Source organism: Calliphora vicina, chromosome 2 (assembly GCF_958450345.1).
Source record: "Calliphora vicina chromosome 2, idCalVici1.1, whole genome shotgun sequence".
Classification (NCBI taxonomy): Eukaryota; Metazoa; Arthropoda; class Insecta; order Diptera; family Calliphoridae; genus Calliphora; species Calliphora vicina.
Genome location: NC_088781.1, coordinates 41,866,101 through 41,885,903, shown reverse-complemented (window position 1 = coordinate 41,885,903; position 19,803 = coordinate 41,866,101). Strand labels below are relative to the sequence as shown.

The 19,803-nt window shown below is 26.4% G+C and overlaps 1 protein-coding gene across 3 annotated transcripts in view; it reads left to right on the top strand.

Moving 5' to 3' along the window:
* Window positions 1-19,803, top strand: part of LOC135951934 (fibronectin type-III domain-containing protein 3A-like) — a 387,209-nt gene that overhangs the window by 363,006 nt on the left and 4,400 nt on the right. For 2 of the 3 annotated variants that reach the window (XM_065501687.1, XM_065501688.1), the window contains exon 4: window positions 19,335-19,650. In XM_065501687.1, the coding sequence (XP_065357759.1) occupies window positions 19,335-19,650 (316 nt within the window). Of the gene's footprint in view, window positions 1-19,112; window positions 19,262-19,334; window positions 19,651-19,803 lie in introns of those variants that run through there. The other variant, XM_065501689.1, reaches the window with a different exon arrangement.

Genomic DNA, 19,803 nt, shown 5'->3' with positions numbered 1-19,803 from the left:
AATACACAAAGTTGTTATAATTAAATATTGATACAAATTGGCATATTGTTAAAAGTTTTAATTAAGCAATTAATAGGGTTTAAACAGACAGTCATTTCCATAGAGTGACATTGTAGGTGCCGCAGTCATAGTAACTAAGGAATGGTTAGCATTTTCATAGACTTGAAGCTTTTTATTGCTATTTGAATTTGTATTTTGTATAATCATTAGCTAAATTTACACTTTTACTATCCACAATATCAATATACGCTGTTGCTGCGTAGTTGTACCATAAACCGCAAAATTACCTTTATAAATAATAATAAATGGGAATTGAAAAAAAAGCATCGCACACACAACAAATGATTGCACATGATTAACCACAATCTGGTCAAATGTAATTTTTTGATAACCTGTCTTAAAAGCAAAAAACCAACCATATTTGCACACAGCAAATAATTAAATTTAATAAAATATTGTTATTTATAGGAGAGCAGAATGGAAATTAATTATATTTATCAAACCGAAGCGAACTTCTTTCCTTTTGTGTTAATTTTAAGATTTTAAAATAAATACACATAGATTGTAAACATAAAATGTGGCTTAATTTTGGCAACGCTCTGTTTATAGAATTTGGCAACGCCAGTGTAAATACTTCAAATCTGACGCCTGGTACCAAATACATGTTTAGTCATTTTTAAATTCGTATCGTGCTGCTCATAATAATCTAATTGAATAAATTTATACGATACGATTTGCGACTAATATGAAGTTAACTAATCCAGTTTTAATTAATTCACATCCATTCAAAAAATATAGAAATTCATTTAAAATGTCGTATTGAATTTGAAAACCCTTTTCAGATTGCTGTAATTGAAATAATATTCGAATAACGGCTAAAACCAAAATAAGGCCAAGCACATGTTAAACAAAAATATACATAATTTATATATGTGTGTGAAGATAAATTTAAATTTATTTAGCACAGACCTAAACCACATATTTTAGCTCAGCCCATTTTGCAGTTAACAGAGCACTGTTAATCACTTAACAGTCATAATACTTGAATTATAATAAACAAATTTATACCTACAATATCTGAAATAATTTCAGAATAAGAAAAAAATGGAAAAAATTAAAAAAAAACTATCCATCTGAAATAATGGATGGATATTTGAACCCATCGTAATATCAGGATTCCAATAAATTTGACTTTTTTGAAAAAATAAATCTGGAGAGGATTTTTGGCCATTATGGAAATTAGGAAAAGGGCTCGGATATGACACTATATAGAAATGGTAGTCCTAGGGTCACTGAATGGAACTGTGGTAGTGGGATATCTGAAATAATTTTGGGATTCCAATAAATTTGAGTTTTGTGAAAAAATAAATCTGGAGAGGATTTTTGGCCATTATGGAAATTAGGAAAAGGGCTCGGATATGACACTATATAGAAATGGTAGTCCTAGGGTCACTGAATGGAACTGTGGTAGTGGGATATCTGAAATAATTTTGGGATTCCAATAAATTTGAGTTTTGTGAAAAAATAAATCTGGAGAGGATTTTTGGCCATTATGGAAATTAGGAAAAGGGCTCGGATATGACACTATATAGAAATGGTAGTCCTAGGGTCACTGAATGGAACTGTGGTAGTGGGATATCTGAAATAATTTTGGGATTCCAATAAATTTGAGTTTTGTGAAAAAATAAATCTGGAGAGGATTTTTGGCCATTATGGAAATTAGGAAAAGGGCTCGGATATGACACTATATAGAAATGGTAGTCCTAGGGTCACTGAATGGAACTGTGGTAGTGGGATATCTGAAATAATTTTGGGATTCCAATAAATTTGAGTTTTGTGAAAAAATAAATCTGGAGAGGATTTTTGGCCATTATGGAAATTAGGAAAAGGGCTCGGATATGACACTATATAGAAATGGTAGTCCTAGGGTCACTGAATGGAACTGTGGTAGTGGGATATCTGAAATAATTTTGGGATTCCAATAAATTTGAGTTTTGTGAAAAAATAAATCTGGAGAGGATTTTTGGCCATTATGGAAATTAGGAAAAGGGCTCGGATATGACACTATATAGAAATGGTAGTCCTAGGGTCACTGAATGGAACTGACTTTCAGTAAATAATAGGTACTAATAGATGTACATATTTTACTAGAATTTTATTAGATATTAATATATTTTACCAGAAATGTTTTTTATTGTTTATAATCATAATAAAATGTTTCTTAAATAACAAAAATTACAAGAATTCCATAAAACGTATATTGTATTTTTCTTAACTCAAATTTATTTGAATTTTATAATTATGTATTTCAGGCATTTAAAAACAAAAACTCAAATTTATTGGAATCCTAAAATTATTTCAGATATCCCACTACCACAGTTCCATTAAGTGACCCTAGGACTACCATTTCTATATAGTGTCATATCCGAGCCCTTTTCCTAATTTCCATAATGTCCAAAAATCCTCTCCAGATTTATTTTTTCACAAAACTCAAATTTATTGGAATCCCAAAATTATTTCAGATATCCCACTACCACAGTTCCATTCAGTGACCCTAGGACTACCATTTCTATATAGTGTCATATCCGAGCCCTTTTCCTAATTTCCATAATGGCCAAAAATCCTCTCCAGATTTATTTTTTCAAAAAAGTCAAATTTATTGGAATCCTGATATTACGATGGGTTCAAATATCCATCCATTATTTCAGATGGATAGTTTTTTTTTTAATTTTTTCCATTTTTTTCTTATTCTGAAATTATTTCAGATATTGTAGGTATAAATTTGTTTATTATAATTCAAGTATTATGACTGTTAAGTGATTAACAGTGCTCTGTTAACTGCAAAATGGGCTGAGCTAAAATATGTGGTTTAGGTCTGTGCTAAATAAATTTAAATTTATCTTCACACACATGATTTATATTTCCCAATTTTTTACACTTACACTGACAAACGAATATCAGTTACTTTTAAAAATTTTATATTCTATACTATTATTTGCATAAATCCCCCACCAACAAAAAAACAATCATAAAATAAATTGTTATTAAAACAATATTGCTAAATATAAATAATGTATGTAAACAGTTTTGTTTATCGCCTGCAATAAAATAAAGCATACTTTATGGACATTATAATTGTGCATCGGTTTAGGAGAACTTATTTGTCTAATAAATATTTAGGATTATTTCTGTATTCATTTGCAATTTACAACCATATTATGTATTTTGCTTGAAAACTGTGATAAAATTATTCAATTTGCTGCGTATGTGTAAAATATACTTGTCTTCGTATTATAAAATGGTATTCAGTATTTAAATAGTTTCATGTCAATTGGCCCATAATTAGTCATAGCTCCTATATATGGCCCACTTCCGAAATTTGCATTTACCGACTATTCCTTCTTACTTGTTATACCCTTCACCTTCGTGAGAAGGTTATATATAAGTTTGTCATTCCGTTTGTAATTTCCACAATATAATTTTCCGACCCTATAAAGTATATATATTCTGGATCCTTATAGATAGCGGAGTCGATTAACCCATGTCCGTCTGTCTGTTGAAATCAATTTTCTGAAGACCCCAGATATATTCGGGATCCAAATCATCAATAATTCTGTCAGGCATGCTTTCGATAAGTTTCCTATTAAAAATCAGCAAAATCGGTCCACAAATGGCTGAGATATGAGGAAAAAACCAGGACAGCCTCGATATGGATTACTAAGTCATTAATATAGACAATATGGATATCTAATGATAGATATTTAAAAGACCTTTGCAACGACGTATATAAACCATAGTAAGTTGGACCTACAATGGGTCAAAATCGGAAAAATATTTTTTAACCCGAATTTTTTTTTCACCAAAAAAAATTTTAAAATCTAAAATTTTTTTTTTAAATTAAAAAAAGAAAATTTTAAAATTTAAAAAATTAAATAACAATTCGAAAATTTTTTTTTCCAAAAAATAAAAAAAACAACAAAGTTCAACAGTTAACTAATATAATATTTAATTTTTTTACCACATATAGGAATTATTTTCTTAAAGATCTTTTCATTTTAGTAGATAAATCTATCAAATTTATAAAAATTTGTTCCAAACAAAAGTAATATAATTATTTTTTTATTTCTACTACTTTCTATGGTGAAGCAAAATACAACTATGGGTTTTGTGTATGTTTATAAACGAATTGAGCAAGTAAATGTTGACGCTCCCTTTCTTCTCTCTCAAAACAAACAGTTGGCAATTCCTAAAGTCATAGGACAAATAAATGTAATTAATTACAAAAGGCAGATATTTTAATATTTTTGAGAACTATGTAAGTAATTTAATACTAATTTCAATTATTATATAATGTTCGATTTATATTTTCTGATTAATTAATAAATCAAATATAATTTCTTAGAATGATAAAAGTAGCAAAATAGTATCAATTACGGCAATGAATTTTAGGTATATGAAGTTAAATGATAATTTAGCTTCAATCAAATTTTATATTCCATTGAATATTTATTTCTTCTTCTTACATTCTCTTATTTATTGCAGTTATTTGTCTAACATACATATTAAGGATTAATTCTAAACTCAATTACAATAATATTATGAATTTTGCTTGAAAACTCTGAAAAAATTATTGTATTATAGAGTTACATGATGTTAACTTGTCATATTATAAATTGCTATTCAGTATAAATTGATATCCCATTCAGGATGAAATTTGGAATTATATTTTAACTTCAGGAACTAAAACTTAAATTGTTACTTAATTATATAAACAGGTTTATTATGATTTTAATTAGATAAACACAAATAAATTTATTAGTTTGTAAAATCCCCCAAAATTCCTAATAAGTAGTAATTGATTTTATTATTATAAAATAGCACTTTTGACGTCAAAAGAACTTATAAACTATAAACAACTATTGTTATTTAAATTAAATTTATTGAAGCCAGCTTAAAATGTTTCTCTCATTTTATATATTATCCAATATATTATCGTACTTGTTGCTATTTTTTTTAGTAAATATTGTTGTATAATTTTTATAGTTCTCAGAAATCATGAATGATTAGCAAATACTGTGGTACATATTTATTTGCTGACGTTAAATTTTACGTATGCAAGTAATTTTATCATTTCCATGGAAAATCCATACAAATTTTATACACAAATTAATAAGAAAAAAAGCTAATTAATCACTAAATACAAACACGTTGTATATTTTATTTGTATTAATTTGATAATTAGTTAATTTAATTAAAAAATCAAACATCCTATTTCTCGAAATTTAAAAAAAAAAACTTAATATATCTGGGTCCGAATTATCGCATTCGATATCATGTAAAATTGAGCGTAATTTTCTTATTTGAGATTATGACATTCGTTATAGAGCAAGAAAGATAGCTGTAATGAATTGTCAAAGGATTAAATTCAAATACTTTTGAAGTACATACTAAGGAATTAAGCCTATGTATTAATTCATAATAAATTCTTTAATGAAATGGTAGTCTAGGTAATTTTAAATATAGTCTGAAAGGTTTACTAAAATCGGAAAACGTCAACCCTTAAATCGTGAAGGTCAAAGGTCAAATTTTTCAATATTTGGAATTTCTCATGGAAAGATAGCGAAATGTTATATATTTTTGGGCCGATTTTGATAAAACTTATGAAAAATATAACAACAAGTCTAGTATTTACAAAAACAGTAGAAAAAATAAAATTAACCCTTAATAGCACTTGGGGTTAAAATGACCCTAAACTTTTAAAATCACGAATGGAATGATTAAGAGATAAAAGTTAATTTGATTTTGAATATTATACAAAAATAACTTTTTTTAACCTTAGTATTTAAAACAAATGCTTATTTAAATTGTTTGCATATTTAATAATTATTTATCAATGTTTTAAATATATTAATATAAATTTTATTAGCTATAGTAATTTTTTATTTAAAATTCTTGGGGTTTTCATAACAATCTATAAATTTTTTATAGCATTTTTATAATATAAATGCTAACTCTTTGCAACTGTTAATAACTTATTAATGTTAGCAAATTTTTAATTATTTTATTTATATTTAATTGCATTTTTAATTATTTATTAAAATGTTAAAAAAACACAATTTATTATATTGACTTTTTTGCATTAAAGAAAAAATTATTATTTTTTTTAAATAACAAAAAATATTGACATTTAATTTAGTCAGTCACTTAATATCTGTATGTATGTATTATTTTAATTGGAAAAATTAATTGTTAATTTTGTTTGTTTGATTGTATTCTCATTAATTTAAATTGATGATTGTCTTTTTTTAAAGCTAACAAATTTATACATTTTTTAGATAAAATTTTAAATATTTTTAAATTTTTTTTTTTGTTAATTTCTATAACACAAATGTTAATTTAATATAATAAACTAGCCGTCTACTCATTAAATCTGTGACAAAGTGGTTTTTAATTAAATTTTTATTCTGCATTATTCCTGTTTATACTTTCAATTTATTTCTTCTATTTTGTCAAATGCAATTAAATTAAAACAATTTTAAATTATAATATTTTTGGAAACATTTAAAGTATTTCCTTAATTTTCTTTTCCCGAACAGCCCTGATTATTTTTCTGTTGTTAACCATTGATTTGCCAACCAAAACCATTAACTGTTGCCACTTTTAACCCTTTCCCTGCTAATAATTTAAAGATATTTTCGCACTATGTTGAAATCTGTAAACATTTTAAAAATTTATTAATAATTGTCACAATTTTAATGTAGCAGCCATGACACTTCAACAGACCAATTAAATTTGTATTTAACCCACTTAATATCCTTGTAAATACGGTTCTATGTTTATATTACGGAAATTACACAATACCATTTATACAAGAAAAATAAATGCAACATGTTGAATTCTTGTATTTAATTGTTTTTTGTATTTTATTTTTTTGCTTTTTGTATTCAAACCGCAAAATCTGTGTAACGTACAATTTGTGGTGTACTTTATGTAAATAATGAACGGCAGCAGCAGCAGCAACAACAAAAAATATGGTTTTGCATAAATTTTTCATTATTTTCATTGTTGTTTAAAAATAATTAAAACAACAACAACTGAAAAATCATTACAACTTTAACATCTTTTCATCACCGGCATGACTAAGGAATTTTTTTTTTTGTTTGTTTGTTTTTTGAAATGAAATAATTAATTATCATCATAATGATATTAATAATAATTGTAATATTAATAAAACAACAACAAAAGCCACAATAACAATGCAAACAGAAGAAACGTCAAAAATTTGCCCACAAAGAGTTACCACATTACAAAACTCTCGCATATTATGTTATGGCAGTAATGTGTTTCTTCACAAACAGTTTACACCAGCAAGGAAAATGTTGGTTCTCGATATTGGGATAAGTTTCACGGTGTTTAACACAAATAAGGTCTAAGAATAAATATTAAACCCACATCTTGACGAATCGGAAGAATTACGACATAAATATTTGTATGTTCTTCTGTGTGGGGAAAACGTATGGATGTTCATAGTTTTCTTTGAAATTTTTTAAAATGATTACCTTTTTGTGTGACAATTACATCGATTACATATGATGTTAACAGTTCGAACAAGTTCATAACATCAAATAGCTGAATTGTAATGCTTTTGAATTAAATGAATTATAAAGGGAATGAATACAATATCTCAGCAGATTTCTGCGATTTAAAAAGAAAAATTATGGGCTTCATTTTATAAAATTAAATATTTTTAAACGTAAGAAATTCTTATAAAGAATTTAAAAACAAAAAGTCATGGCCTCATTTTATAAAACGAAATTTTTTTAAAAAGGATTCCGGAAAGTTCTTTCCATATAATTTTTATCAAACGTTTGTAGTTTCTTTTATCCTAAATTATTTGGAAAAATAAAGGTGATTGGTTTCTGTTACACTTCTGAAACAAATTTGGCACTAAATTCAATTTTGAAATCTCATCTCTAAATTACACCAACATTTAAACTAGAACATTTAATCCTATTGACCGAAATTTGTCACTGACATGGGTTGCAAAGAATTAATTCGTAATTCAATTTACAAAATAAAATTGTTAATTCATAGGCTTAATTCCTTAGTAGTAATTAGAATTCATTATTTTAAGAATTAATTCTTTATAAAATAAACTTAATTTCAAATATTTTCAATTCATTTTGTAAATGATTAAAAGCAAAACAAAAACAAATAATATGAAGAACAAATGTTTTAATTCAATTTGGATTTGAATTAACAAAAATTAGAATGAAGCTAGCGAATGTGCTTTGTTGGGAATGCTTTTATGGAATGAATTACTGACATTTATAATTCTGAAAATATCTTGTTGAAGCCTTATGTTCCCTCGAGGAATAAATAAAGGGAACAAAAAAATTCTGCATTAAGATTTTATTGAATTAAGCTCAAATTGAATTAATTTATTATTTCCCTAAAATAAAAATTCTCTTTAATTTTAAATTTTAACCAGTGTAAACGTTTTAAAAAGAACCCCAACAATTATTGTGTAAAAAAAATCAGAATAGTATTAAACATGTAGGTCAAAGTTAATGAGTATGCTTACTACTTTTTTTTTTTTTTTTGTTTTTTTTTTGTAGTTTCATATTAATTTTTAAACTATGAAGGGAATTTTTTGTTAGTACATTTTTCTACATGGTTTCATGTGTTTTTGTTGGCAACGCGCTACCAAAACCCCGGCCACTTTAAATTTTTTTTTTCACTTTACATACATAAATACCAAAATATACAAACAAAATTAAAAAAAAAAAAAAACTAATAGAATTTGCCATTAAAAAGGGTTATAAAGTCACAGCAATGAAAAAACGTAACATGGTGTTTTCTATTTTTATTTTTTTTGTAAAATTTACATTTTTCGGTTTTATAAAACGTGTGGTGTTTGACGTGACAGTTGACCCTCAACTATAAAAGTTTTAGTTGAAAGGTTTTCATCAACAGTTTTTCTTTTCTTCTTTTTTTTGGAATTTTAATTTTTTTTAAACTCAACTCTTTTTTATTACCTTTAGCTTTGTGTTTCATTCAAACTGTTGTTGTTTTTTTTCAGGGTGTTAAACTCAATTTTTCATCAAGAGTTTAACAATGTTTTGGTGTGTTTTTTAGTCGTCTTTCTTTTGCTTTTATGTTTTATAGGAGTTTATGTAAAATTTTAAAACATTTTCATTAAATTTAGTATGGGAATACAAAATAAAAGAGTTGCTTTATTGATTATTTACATTTTTTTGTAGAATTTTTAATGTCAAATATAAATGTGTGAAATTGTTAAAATTAGGTTATGTACATTAACATAAGTTGGCAATGCAGGATTTCCTTATGCATATGTTGCCAGAAATATGGGAAAAGGCCATAGCTTACAAAGGCCTATACTTTGAATAACTTTATATTGTACAAATGTTTCAAAATAACAGCTAAAAATTTAAAAAAATCTCGCATTTTTTAATCATAAACTCTATATTTAAATGTCATAATACAAATTTGTAAAAACAATATTTAAATATCTCATAAATCCAATTACATTTTTACCATTTACGTAAAAGGGATTTATATGTCAAACAAATTCAAATTATATAATGGCTTACTTATGAAACTTTTATAAAATAAAGGATTACTAGCAGCATTTTAAATATTGTCTGATGAATATTAAGTGGAAAATATGATAAAAATTAACAACAACAAAAAACATATGCATGTATATATTTCCTAACAGTTAATACATGACACATTTTGATTTTAATTTAAAACGGAAACAGAGTATATTAATTTTAAACACAATAAATTTACAAAAAAAAAAATGTGTATAGTTTTTAATCTTCGCTGAACCACATATTATTTATTTAGCAAACTACGAATGAAAATGGCATATTTAGTTTTGGAATCAGAAATGTAACTTAAATAATTTTACATTATTACGAATAAATTAAATGGTAGAATTCTCAAATTGTTTACATCAATTTCTTAATATGTTTACTAATATTCTAAAAATACTCGAAATATTGGTTTACACATGTATGCAGCCTTGATTTCCCACTTTAGCGTATTTTTAATACAATTTTTTTCATTATGAAACAATAAAACATTTTTGTTAAACAATTCAAAGATTTCAAACGTTTTCAATTCGTTTTAGTAGAGTATTTATTTTAGTTTTTTTTAGATTTTTAAAATTATTCTATTAAATATTTTTTATCCTACTTAAAGTATTTTTTGCAGTTTATTAATACCGTTATATTTTAAAAACAATTAAATTAACTGTCACCTAATTTCTAACTAATATATTTTACCAGTTTATTGTTTTTCTGCATAATTATTTTTAAACATGCCAATCTATATTTAGAAAAACTATAATTATTTTCATTATTTATATACTACATATTTATAAACATTTTTAAAAGCTGTTTTTTTATACAAAATGTTAATAATTTATAATTAATATTGTTGTTCAAATACATACATATTAAATTAAAATAATCATGATAACGTATTAATAGAAATATTTCACACAAAAGAGTTTATGGTATAATTTTAATTGCATTCTAAATAAACGAAAACAACTGCAAACAAACACATGAATAATAAAAAAAGATTAGAAATTTAGATATTAATTAACAATTGAAAGGTTTATGACACTGAACATGGCACCGAATACTGTTGTAATTAATTAATTATTAAATTCTTTATAAAATTACAGAACAAACAAATTGTTTTATCAAAAAAACATGTTTGGTTGCCTGATATTGCCGGTATACAGATGAACATATTTTTAAACAATTAAGTAACAACAAAGATATCGTGAGCTTAATGAGCTAAGTCCACTTTTTATGAAAATTAAGATTGTAATACAAAACGTTAGAATAAGTAAAAATACATTTGGTTTTTAAAAAAATATTGAATAATTTTTATATTTATTATCATCTCCACTACTGGTATTCGATGCTATATTGCCTGATATTTTAGACTCAATCGTAGGTCTTTTCAAAGCGATATTTTAGACTAAATCTTATTTTTTTAAAGCGATATTTTAGACTCAATCGTAGGTCTTTTTATAGCGATATTTTAGTGTGAATCTTTATGAAGAGATATTTTGTCATTGTTGTCGTCAATCAATTGTCTTTTTAAAGTGATATTATAGCTGCACTCGTAGCTCTTTTTACGGCCATTTTCACAATGTACGATTATTTCATTTTAACCGGAAAATTAACTAACTGTCGGTTTCTTTAACTGGGACCATTTAACCAACGGTTACCGATTTGCGTTTCACCATCATTTGATTACTTAACCAAAGCATTCAGTAGAAAGTATGGCAATAATGCATACATTTGTTTACGAAAAATAGTGTAATGAAAGATTGAAATATAAAAAATTGTCTAAAAGACGGCATAAAAAATAATAGTTTGTGTTTTCTTAGTGGTATAATAAAAAAAACGTATAAAACTCAAAAATATGAAGGTACCTAACTATAAAATTTACAGAACAAACTGAACAACAATTACTGAAAACCAACAAGCAAAAGTGCACATTTGTTGTTTGGTTTGTAAGTGCAATATCCGGGTGGTATATGGATCACCTCGTGCAAAATTTACTTTTCTTCGCTTTACACTTTTAAAAATTATAAATATTACAAAAATATAAATGTTTTTCCATGTTCATTTATTATATTTCTTACAATTAAGATGCTAACCGGCGAAATTTGTTCGGTTATATTTAACAGCAACTTTGTTGTTAAATAGTGTCAATTAAGAATTAATCGTACATTGTGAAATTCAAATTAGCCTAACTTGCGGTTAAAGTTCACGTTAACTTTTAATCGTACATTGTGAGAATGGCCGTTAAAGTGATATTTTGGATTTAATCGTAGGTCTTTTTAAAGAGATATTTTTACTATAATCGTAGGTTTTTTTAAAGTGATATATTGACTTTAATCGTTGGTTTTTAGAGTTATATATTTTGGCTTAATCGTAGATCTTTTTAAAGTGATATTTTGGCTTTAATCGTAGGTATTTTTAAAGTGATGTTTTGGCTTTAATCGTAGGTCATTTTAAAGTGATATTTATGCTTTAATCGTAGATCTTTTTAAAGTAATATTTTTGTTTTAATCGTAGATCTTTTTAAAGTGATATTTTAGCTTTAATCGTAGATCTTTTTAATGTGATATTTTTGCTTCAATATTTTTATATTTTGATATTGAATCGTCTTTTAAGCGATATTTTAGTGTGAATCATAGGGGTTTATAAATGATATTTTGTCGACAATCATAGGTCATATTAAAGTCATTATATCTCAGCGATCATAGGTCGTTTTAAAGTGATATTTTATATTTATATCATAAGCATTATCATATAAGTTTCTTTTAGGTACAATCGTGGGTATATTTTAAGTTCAATCTAAAGTCACTTTAAGTATTATTTTAAGCTCGATCGTAGGTCTATTTTTTCGGTTCAATCGTTGGTATCTTTTATATTTTATAGGTCTCTTATAAGTGATATTTTAGGTTTATTAGTACTTCGGGTTTAAGAGATATTTTAGGTTAAAGCATAGGTCTATTTTAAGTGTTATTTATGAGCAACCATCGTATCAATTTTTTAAGTTATATTTTAGCGTCAATCGTAAGCCTTTTTAAAATGATAGTTTAGGTATTTTTAATGTGATATTTAATATTTATTTATTGTCACATACATGTCAGAAGTCTTCTATAGACTTAGACCGATTTTTGGCCTAATCCGAAACCGAATATTCAGTCGGACTCTAATAAATAGCCAGCTTTTTTTTTCAATATTAACTCACGTTGACGTCATTTGAGGAAAGTACTTACAACGAACGCTTACAAATAGAAGGCAAAATGCGACGGGAAAAGCGTAATCTGCTCCTTCGCCTTTGGAAAAAACTACTTATAAGTAAAATATTCTAAACTTGATGAGAATTATATTGTTTTTTTATTCGTGTATGCATTTAAGAAATCTAATAAATAAGAAAGGACTTATACATAACATAGTACCAACCGAATTTGTAGCTGATCGAATGATTGAAGGAATTTTACAGTTGTCTGTACAAAATTATAGAACGGGTAACAAAACTTTGGTTGTTTCTACCGAAATTCTTCTTTTAAACCGAAAAATTATATCTGTGCAACCAAATCATTGGATTGGTAAAAAAATCGGTTGATACTACAAATCTTTATCGAGGTTTTTCTGGGCTGTATAAAAAATGATTTACTTGCCCAACATTTCCGTGTCTAATTTTAATCATTCTCTGGCTAATTTTATGTATTCTTATCGTTGCTAATTAAAATTTTGTAAACTTTTTCATATTTTTAACATCCATTATGTTAAATTGTATGCTTTAAGTAATTTACAATTAAAAGTAAAATTGAAATACTAAATAATGTTTCCAAAAAATAAACTTTTTTCATGTAAATTAAAAAACATTTAAGTGAAATTACCACCTACAAATGTACATACGAAAGCAGGCCGAAAATTGTTTTCAAAGGAATGGGAACATTAGCACAAAACATATAAAACTTATATTCTATCTAGCACCCTGTCACCCTGTTAAAGGTGTTTTTTTTTGTCACACCGAAAAAAAGTTCGTTTCAGAAATCGGCAACGAAAATTGGGAACGAAACGGCACCGTTCAGTAAAGAAAAACCTGTCATTTGGGGCCGGAACGAAAACAACTTCAAGTAGGTTGTTTTCGGTGCTGTAGGAACGAAATTATTTTAATTATTTTTCAGTTTCAGTTTTCATTATCGGCGCCGACTACGGTGTATGCGGAAACCCAGCTTTAGCCGAATATAATTGTTAATTTTGTAAGGACTTTTCCAATCGTCCTCCTACAACAAACAAAAAATGTATTTAAATTCATTTATTTAGAAATATTAAGATAAAACTCATAATCTTGAGTTAAATGAAAAAAACACGCACACTCCCAACAAACGAACAGAAATGAATAACGGTAACATTACTGTTGTTGTTGTTTCAAAACATAAATAACAAATGCAAAACAAACAAACAAACCTAACACACACCTGTAAATGTGCAGAGTTGTAATTTGTTGGTATGTTTGTTAAATGTTTGTACTTTCGTATGTATTTAATACATTTTTTCCACTTGAAGCCATTGTTTGTGTCACGCTTGAAGTAAGAAATGAAAGTGTTGTTCACAAAATTGTTTAAATGAAATACAAAACAACAGCAACCACATCAAATTATAAAGAATCATATTTTTCATTTTGTTTTTTTTATTGTTTTGATTGTAGGTAATGAGATTTTTGTTTTGTACTGCTACGGTTGTTGTTATTGTTATTATTTCTTTAAATTTCCTGAAAATTAAGCGAAGGGTAAACCACAAATTGTTTTTTTTTTTTTTTGTTTTTATCTTTCTCTTTGTGTGTTTGTTACCAAAACCATGTTTTTTAACAAGTGTATATTTTCTAACAAGATTTGTACGAGTTTTTCTTTTGCAGATTGTTTTCAGTATAACTGCAAAATGTTGCAAAGTTTTCTACAGATGTTATATGGTTGTGGCTATGGAGTGTTTCTTTTTTTTTAATATTTTTAGCCATTAAAATCACATTGTATGCTAATTAGATGTTTTTATTTTTTTATTTTATGTGTGTAGTGGATTTATTTTTAACAATATGTATGATGTAATAAAAAAAATTGTTAAACATGTTGAAATTTATAAAATTCAAATACCTTTTATATACAAAACATTTGCTTTTAAAATAAATACGAATTTAAAAAAGGTTATAAAAAAGGAAATTAAATTATGAGCAGGTTGTCGTTGATTTTTCATTTTTTTTTTTGTTCTTGTTGTAGTTAAATTTTTATTGCTGATGGTGCGTGAGAGAAAAAAATGTAACTTAAATGCCATGTTTAAATGTGGAGGAATTAATTAAAAAATATTTGTTATATACGAGGGTTACTTTTATGTTCATCAGCATCATAAAGTTTGAGGTCCAGAAGATTAAAGAAATAAAGATCCAGCAAACATGTTATCTCTGGAATTTTAAAGATCATCTGTATTTCGATTAAAGGCCCATGTATGCCACGAATCCGAATAGAATAATATTTTTACTCGTTATTTGTTCGTATTCGAATATAACATAATACTCGAATAATTGACACTGTATTTGTGTTACCACTGATTAAATTGTTTGCAATGTACACTTCACATGCAATTTACTGTTTATTTATTGGCAGCACTACTATCAAGTGGTGCCCAAAAGTTTGATTACTCTCTCGCATGCCTGTAAATAACTTCCGGTTTCTGCTATTTATCTACATATTTTAAGACTTTAAATCTTAAAAGAATTCATAAAAATTGTATCTGAAAACGTATTTTGGCAAAGTTTTACTTTAGATAGAAATTATTTAAAAGAATTTTGTATTAAACTTATTTAATTTAAATGGTTTTAAGGTCCTTTATGTGTTAATTAAAGCTTATCTTACAATTTCGGATTTTTTCGCTACACTTTTCTGACAACTTATCCTTTTTCATTCGTTTTTTTGTTGAAACTTTCAACAGTCTATTTGGCATGACAAGTAGTTTAACACGATATTTTATTTATATTTATTTAGTTTTTTTTTTTGCTTAAATACGCTTTTCAGCAAACTAACTAACAGCAGCAGCACCAGCAAAAACGCCTCTTTGTCGTAGTTGTTATTTAAGATTTTTTCTGTTTTTTTTTTATATTTTTATTTGTATACAAGTTTGTCTATAGAGTTAAGTCAGCCAGCCAAATTGTTGCACCCGCATTTTGGTTGGTTAACCGGTAATTTTATTGAAGCAACATTTTTTTTTGTAAAGTAGAAAAAATCTCCAACAAGCTTCTTGTTAACGTAGGACAAAGCATGTTTGCGAGGGGGAGGGGGAAAAGGAAGTTAAGCAGAAAATTACATGATTATAATACAAACAAGTTGCTTGTTTATTATGATATTTAATTACACGTCAAAGTAGTACATTCTTTTAAGCACAGAAAAAAAATTAAAAGTGTTTTTTACACACAACATTTGTTTTTTAGGAATATGAAACGGCCTTGAAGTAATCATAAATATAAAATGAGTTTTTTTTTAAATCCAATTTTAAATCTTGTTTTATTGATAACGTTGCAAAACTCTAGACTTGTACAAATAACTTGTTTATTAAACAAAATTTTTCAGTTAAATTTTGAATTTCTGCTAGCCTTTAAAAAGCAGACAAGGGTTTATTTTAAAGTTGGCAGCATTATAGGGTTTTTTTGTTAAGAAAAAAAATCAAACATACCATAATTCAAACAAAAAAATAAATAAAACAAGTATAAGCACAAATTGGCATTGAGTTGTCTTTTTAGTTAGAGGTTTTTTTTCATATTATTTGATGATATTTTTTTTATTTGAAATTTTCCTAGACCAAAAATTTATGTTTAAATATAAAATAACGCTTGGCCATTATCTCTTCATTGAAGAATAACTAACGTCTTTTTATTATTATGATTTTTTTTTGGTTGGAAGTCAAATGTATTACAAATATCTGCAGCAATCTATAATTTTTAACAACCCAACAAAAAAAAGCACTAAAAACACACCAAAATCTCTAAAAATTTTATGCCGCATTTTAATGGCGCCTTATATGCAATTTTCAATTTATTGTATAACAATTCATATAAACTTTAAGAATTGTGTCTCAAATGTATACAATTGTCTATGTTTTGTTTGTACATAAATACAAACATGAATTATATTTATGAAATTTGTTTGGTATGTAGTATAACTAACTAACTCCTAAATATGAATGTAACTAACTATAACAATGGCAAGAGCAATAAAGTCCCCAGCCTCCCAAAAAAATAAGAAATATAAAAGACTCATAATGTTTGCAAACATTCATTTTTCCCATAAGTACTTTATGGAGATTTGAAAAAGTTGTTGTCTTAATGGCTGAGAAGTGCTTGTAGCTGTAGTTTAGTCATATATTTTGTATACAAACTATACTCTACAATGGATTTTAAAAGCCAATATGTTAGCTGTCATCATGAAAATTATATAATGTTTTATTGAAACTCTTTCATTTATTTATTTATATGTATTTAAGTATGCATATGCATGTATGTACGAGTATTTATTTGTAGTTTATTGTGCAGCAAGTAGTGATAGTTGTTTGCTATTTGTTTCCTCATATATCATTTTATTAATTGTAAGCTTGACATTCGTAGAGGAAATCATTTGCAGCCAAAAATTATGAGGCTTAAAATCTTTAAAAATACATTAATTTTTGTAAGTTTTCACTCATACTTACTACCACGTTCGTACATTAAAATACCAAATACCAATTATTTATTGTACATACACTAACTATTATTATAAATGATCCCAAAGAAGGTAATTGAGCTCTGAATTTTTCCAGGTTTTAAGATGATCATTGAATTATTAATTTTGTTTACTAAAATTACATGTACATATATGTATATATAAATGATGAAAAAATATAAATTTTTACTTCAATTAAAAGCAAAATATGTTCCTGTCTTTATTTTGAAGTATTTCCTAGCTTTGTTTAAGCCCTTATGACACTTGCTATTTTTTGTATTATTCCAATTTTGGAGAACAGTCCAAATATATTAGGAAATTACACTAGCAATTTGAATTTAACGATTTTAACATGGGTTTCCACATCCAACTGCTTTTGTATACATTGTTATAAGTGGATACTTGGCAGCATTAACTGTCAAAGCTGCTAACATGAACATTAAGGACATGAATATTAGGACAATATGACGGTTATTTTAAAGGAAATAAACCACCGTTTTTAAAAGGTAAAAACGTAACAATTTTGTAACAACAAAATTTACCAAGTGTAAACAATATTAATGTTTTAAAGAAATCTTTAAATGTCAAAATCGCTGAAACTGACAAAAAAATTTTTTTAAATATTTAACTTAAAATTGACATGTCGAGATTGAAATAGTAACATTGCTGCTAAATCTATTTAATAATAACAATAATATTGATATCTCTAGCTTAATTATACCCTTCACCTTCGTGAGAAGGCTATATACATGTTTGTAATTTCTACATTTTTCATTTCCGACCCTATAAAGTATGTATATATATTCTGGATCCTTATAGATAGCGGAGTCTATCTGTGTGTTGAAATCAATTTTCTGAAGACCCCAGATATCTTCGGTATCCAAATCTTCAATAATTCTGTCAGACATGCTTTCGAGAAGTTCAAATCAGCAAAATCGGTCCACAAATGGCTGAGATATGAGGGAAAAACCAGGATAACCTTGATTTTTTACCTATTTTTGACCTATATCTGGATTACTAAGTAATATTGACTATATGGTTATCTAATGATAGATATTTCAAAGACCTTTGCAACGACGTATATAAGACCATAGTAAGTTGGACCTACAATAGGTCAAAATAGGAAAAAATATTTTTTAACACGAATTTTTTTTTCTCCAAAAAAAATTAAAAAACAAAAACTTTTTTTTAAATTTAAAAAAAAAATTAAAAAAATTTAACAAAAAAAAATTTAAATAACAATTCCAAAAAAAAATTTTAACAAAAAATTAAAAAATAAACGAAAAAAATAAATTTTGGTTACCTAAAAATATTTAAAATTTGTATTTTGAAGTATAAATTTGTGAAGGGTATATAAAATTCTGCACACCCGAATATAGCTCTCTTACTTGTTGTTATACTAAAATTTTTAAGTGTAGAAATTGCAATTTCTATTCCATTCCAATTCCAACTCCAGCAAAGAAGTATTGGTAAAATCTAATTTATAAATCCTCAGCTAGTTATCGTTAATTCTCCTTTGCCCCATTTTATTTGTTATTACTTCATGATGAATGATCATTTCGAAGTATACGTAGAAGAAGAAGCGAATGGTTTGTTTACATTTTTATTTTTAATTATCATTAACAAATGGAAAAAAATCAATTCTACCAAAACAATTTAATTTAGGCTTTTAAAAACAAAGTAATATAAATAAAGAAACTTGTTATTGATAAGAAAGTTTGATATAGAAAACAACAACAAAATATAAACATAAAATACGTGGACATATTTCATTTTGCAAAACTGTGTGTTGTTAGTTAGAACAAACTTAGAACATTTGAAATCTTTGATAAACAGCTGAAGAAAAAACACGTCAGCATTTTCTTCTATTAAATCATGGAAAATAAAGAAAATCCAGAGAAGTGTATACATTTAAAAGTGTCTTCTGGAGCACCAATATTATTAAAAGTACATATTAAAATATTTATGTTTTTTGAACAAGAAAAACTAAAATAATGTCTTATTTTTCTTGTAATTTTAGCTGACAACTAATGGCACTTCACACTATTATACACCTATACCGGGTGGGTTTCCTCCGGGTGCCGGTGGCCAAGGTCCCGGCCCTTATCAAGTAGGGCCACATGGACATATGGCTCCACCGCCTCAACCCGGAACACCACAACCTCAACAACAGCAACAATCTTCGTCGTCAGTAGCTAATTCGTCTCAACAACAACAACATTCTCCAGCATCACATTCCGCCAATCATTCACCTTCGCCACCTAATAATAATTATCACAAAGATGAAAGAACTCAGAGGCAGCATACCAAATTGTTAAGAAAGCTGGATAAGCAACGTAAGTATTTTTGAAACTATTTAATAATTCTTTAAAAATGTAAATTTAATGTGTTTTTTGTTTAAAAATTTGTTAAAATCGCATTACTATTTAAAAATGACATGCATGCATATACATAATAATGTTCCAAATTAACTCCTTTATGAACCATAT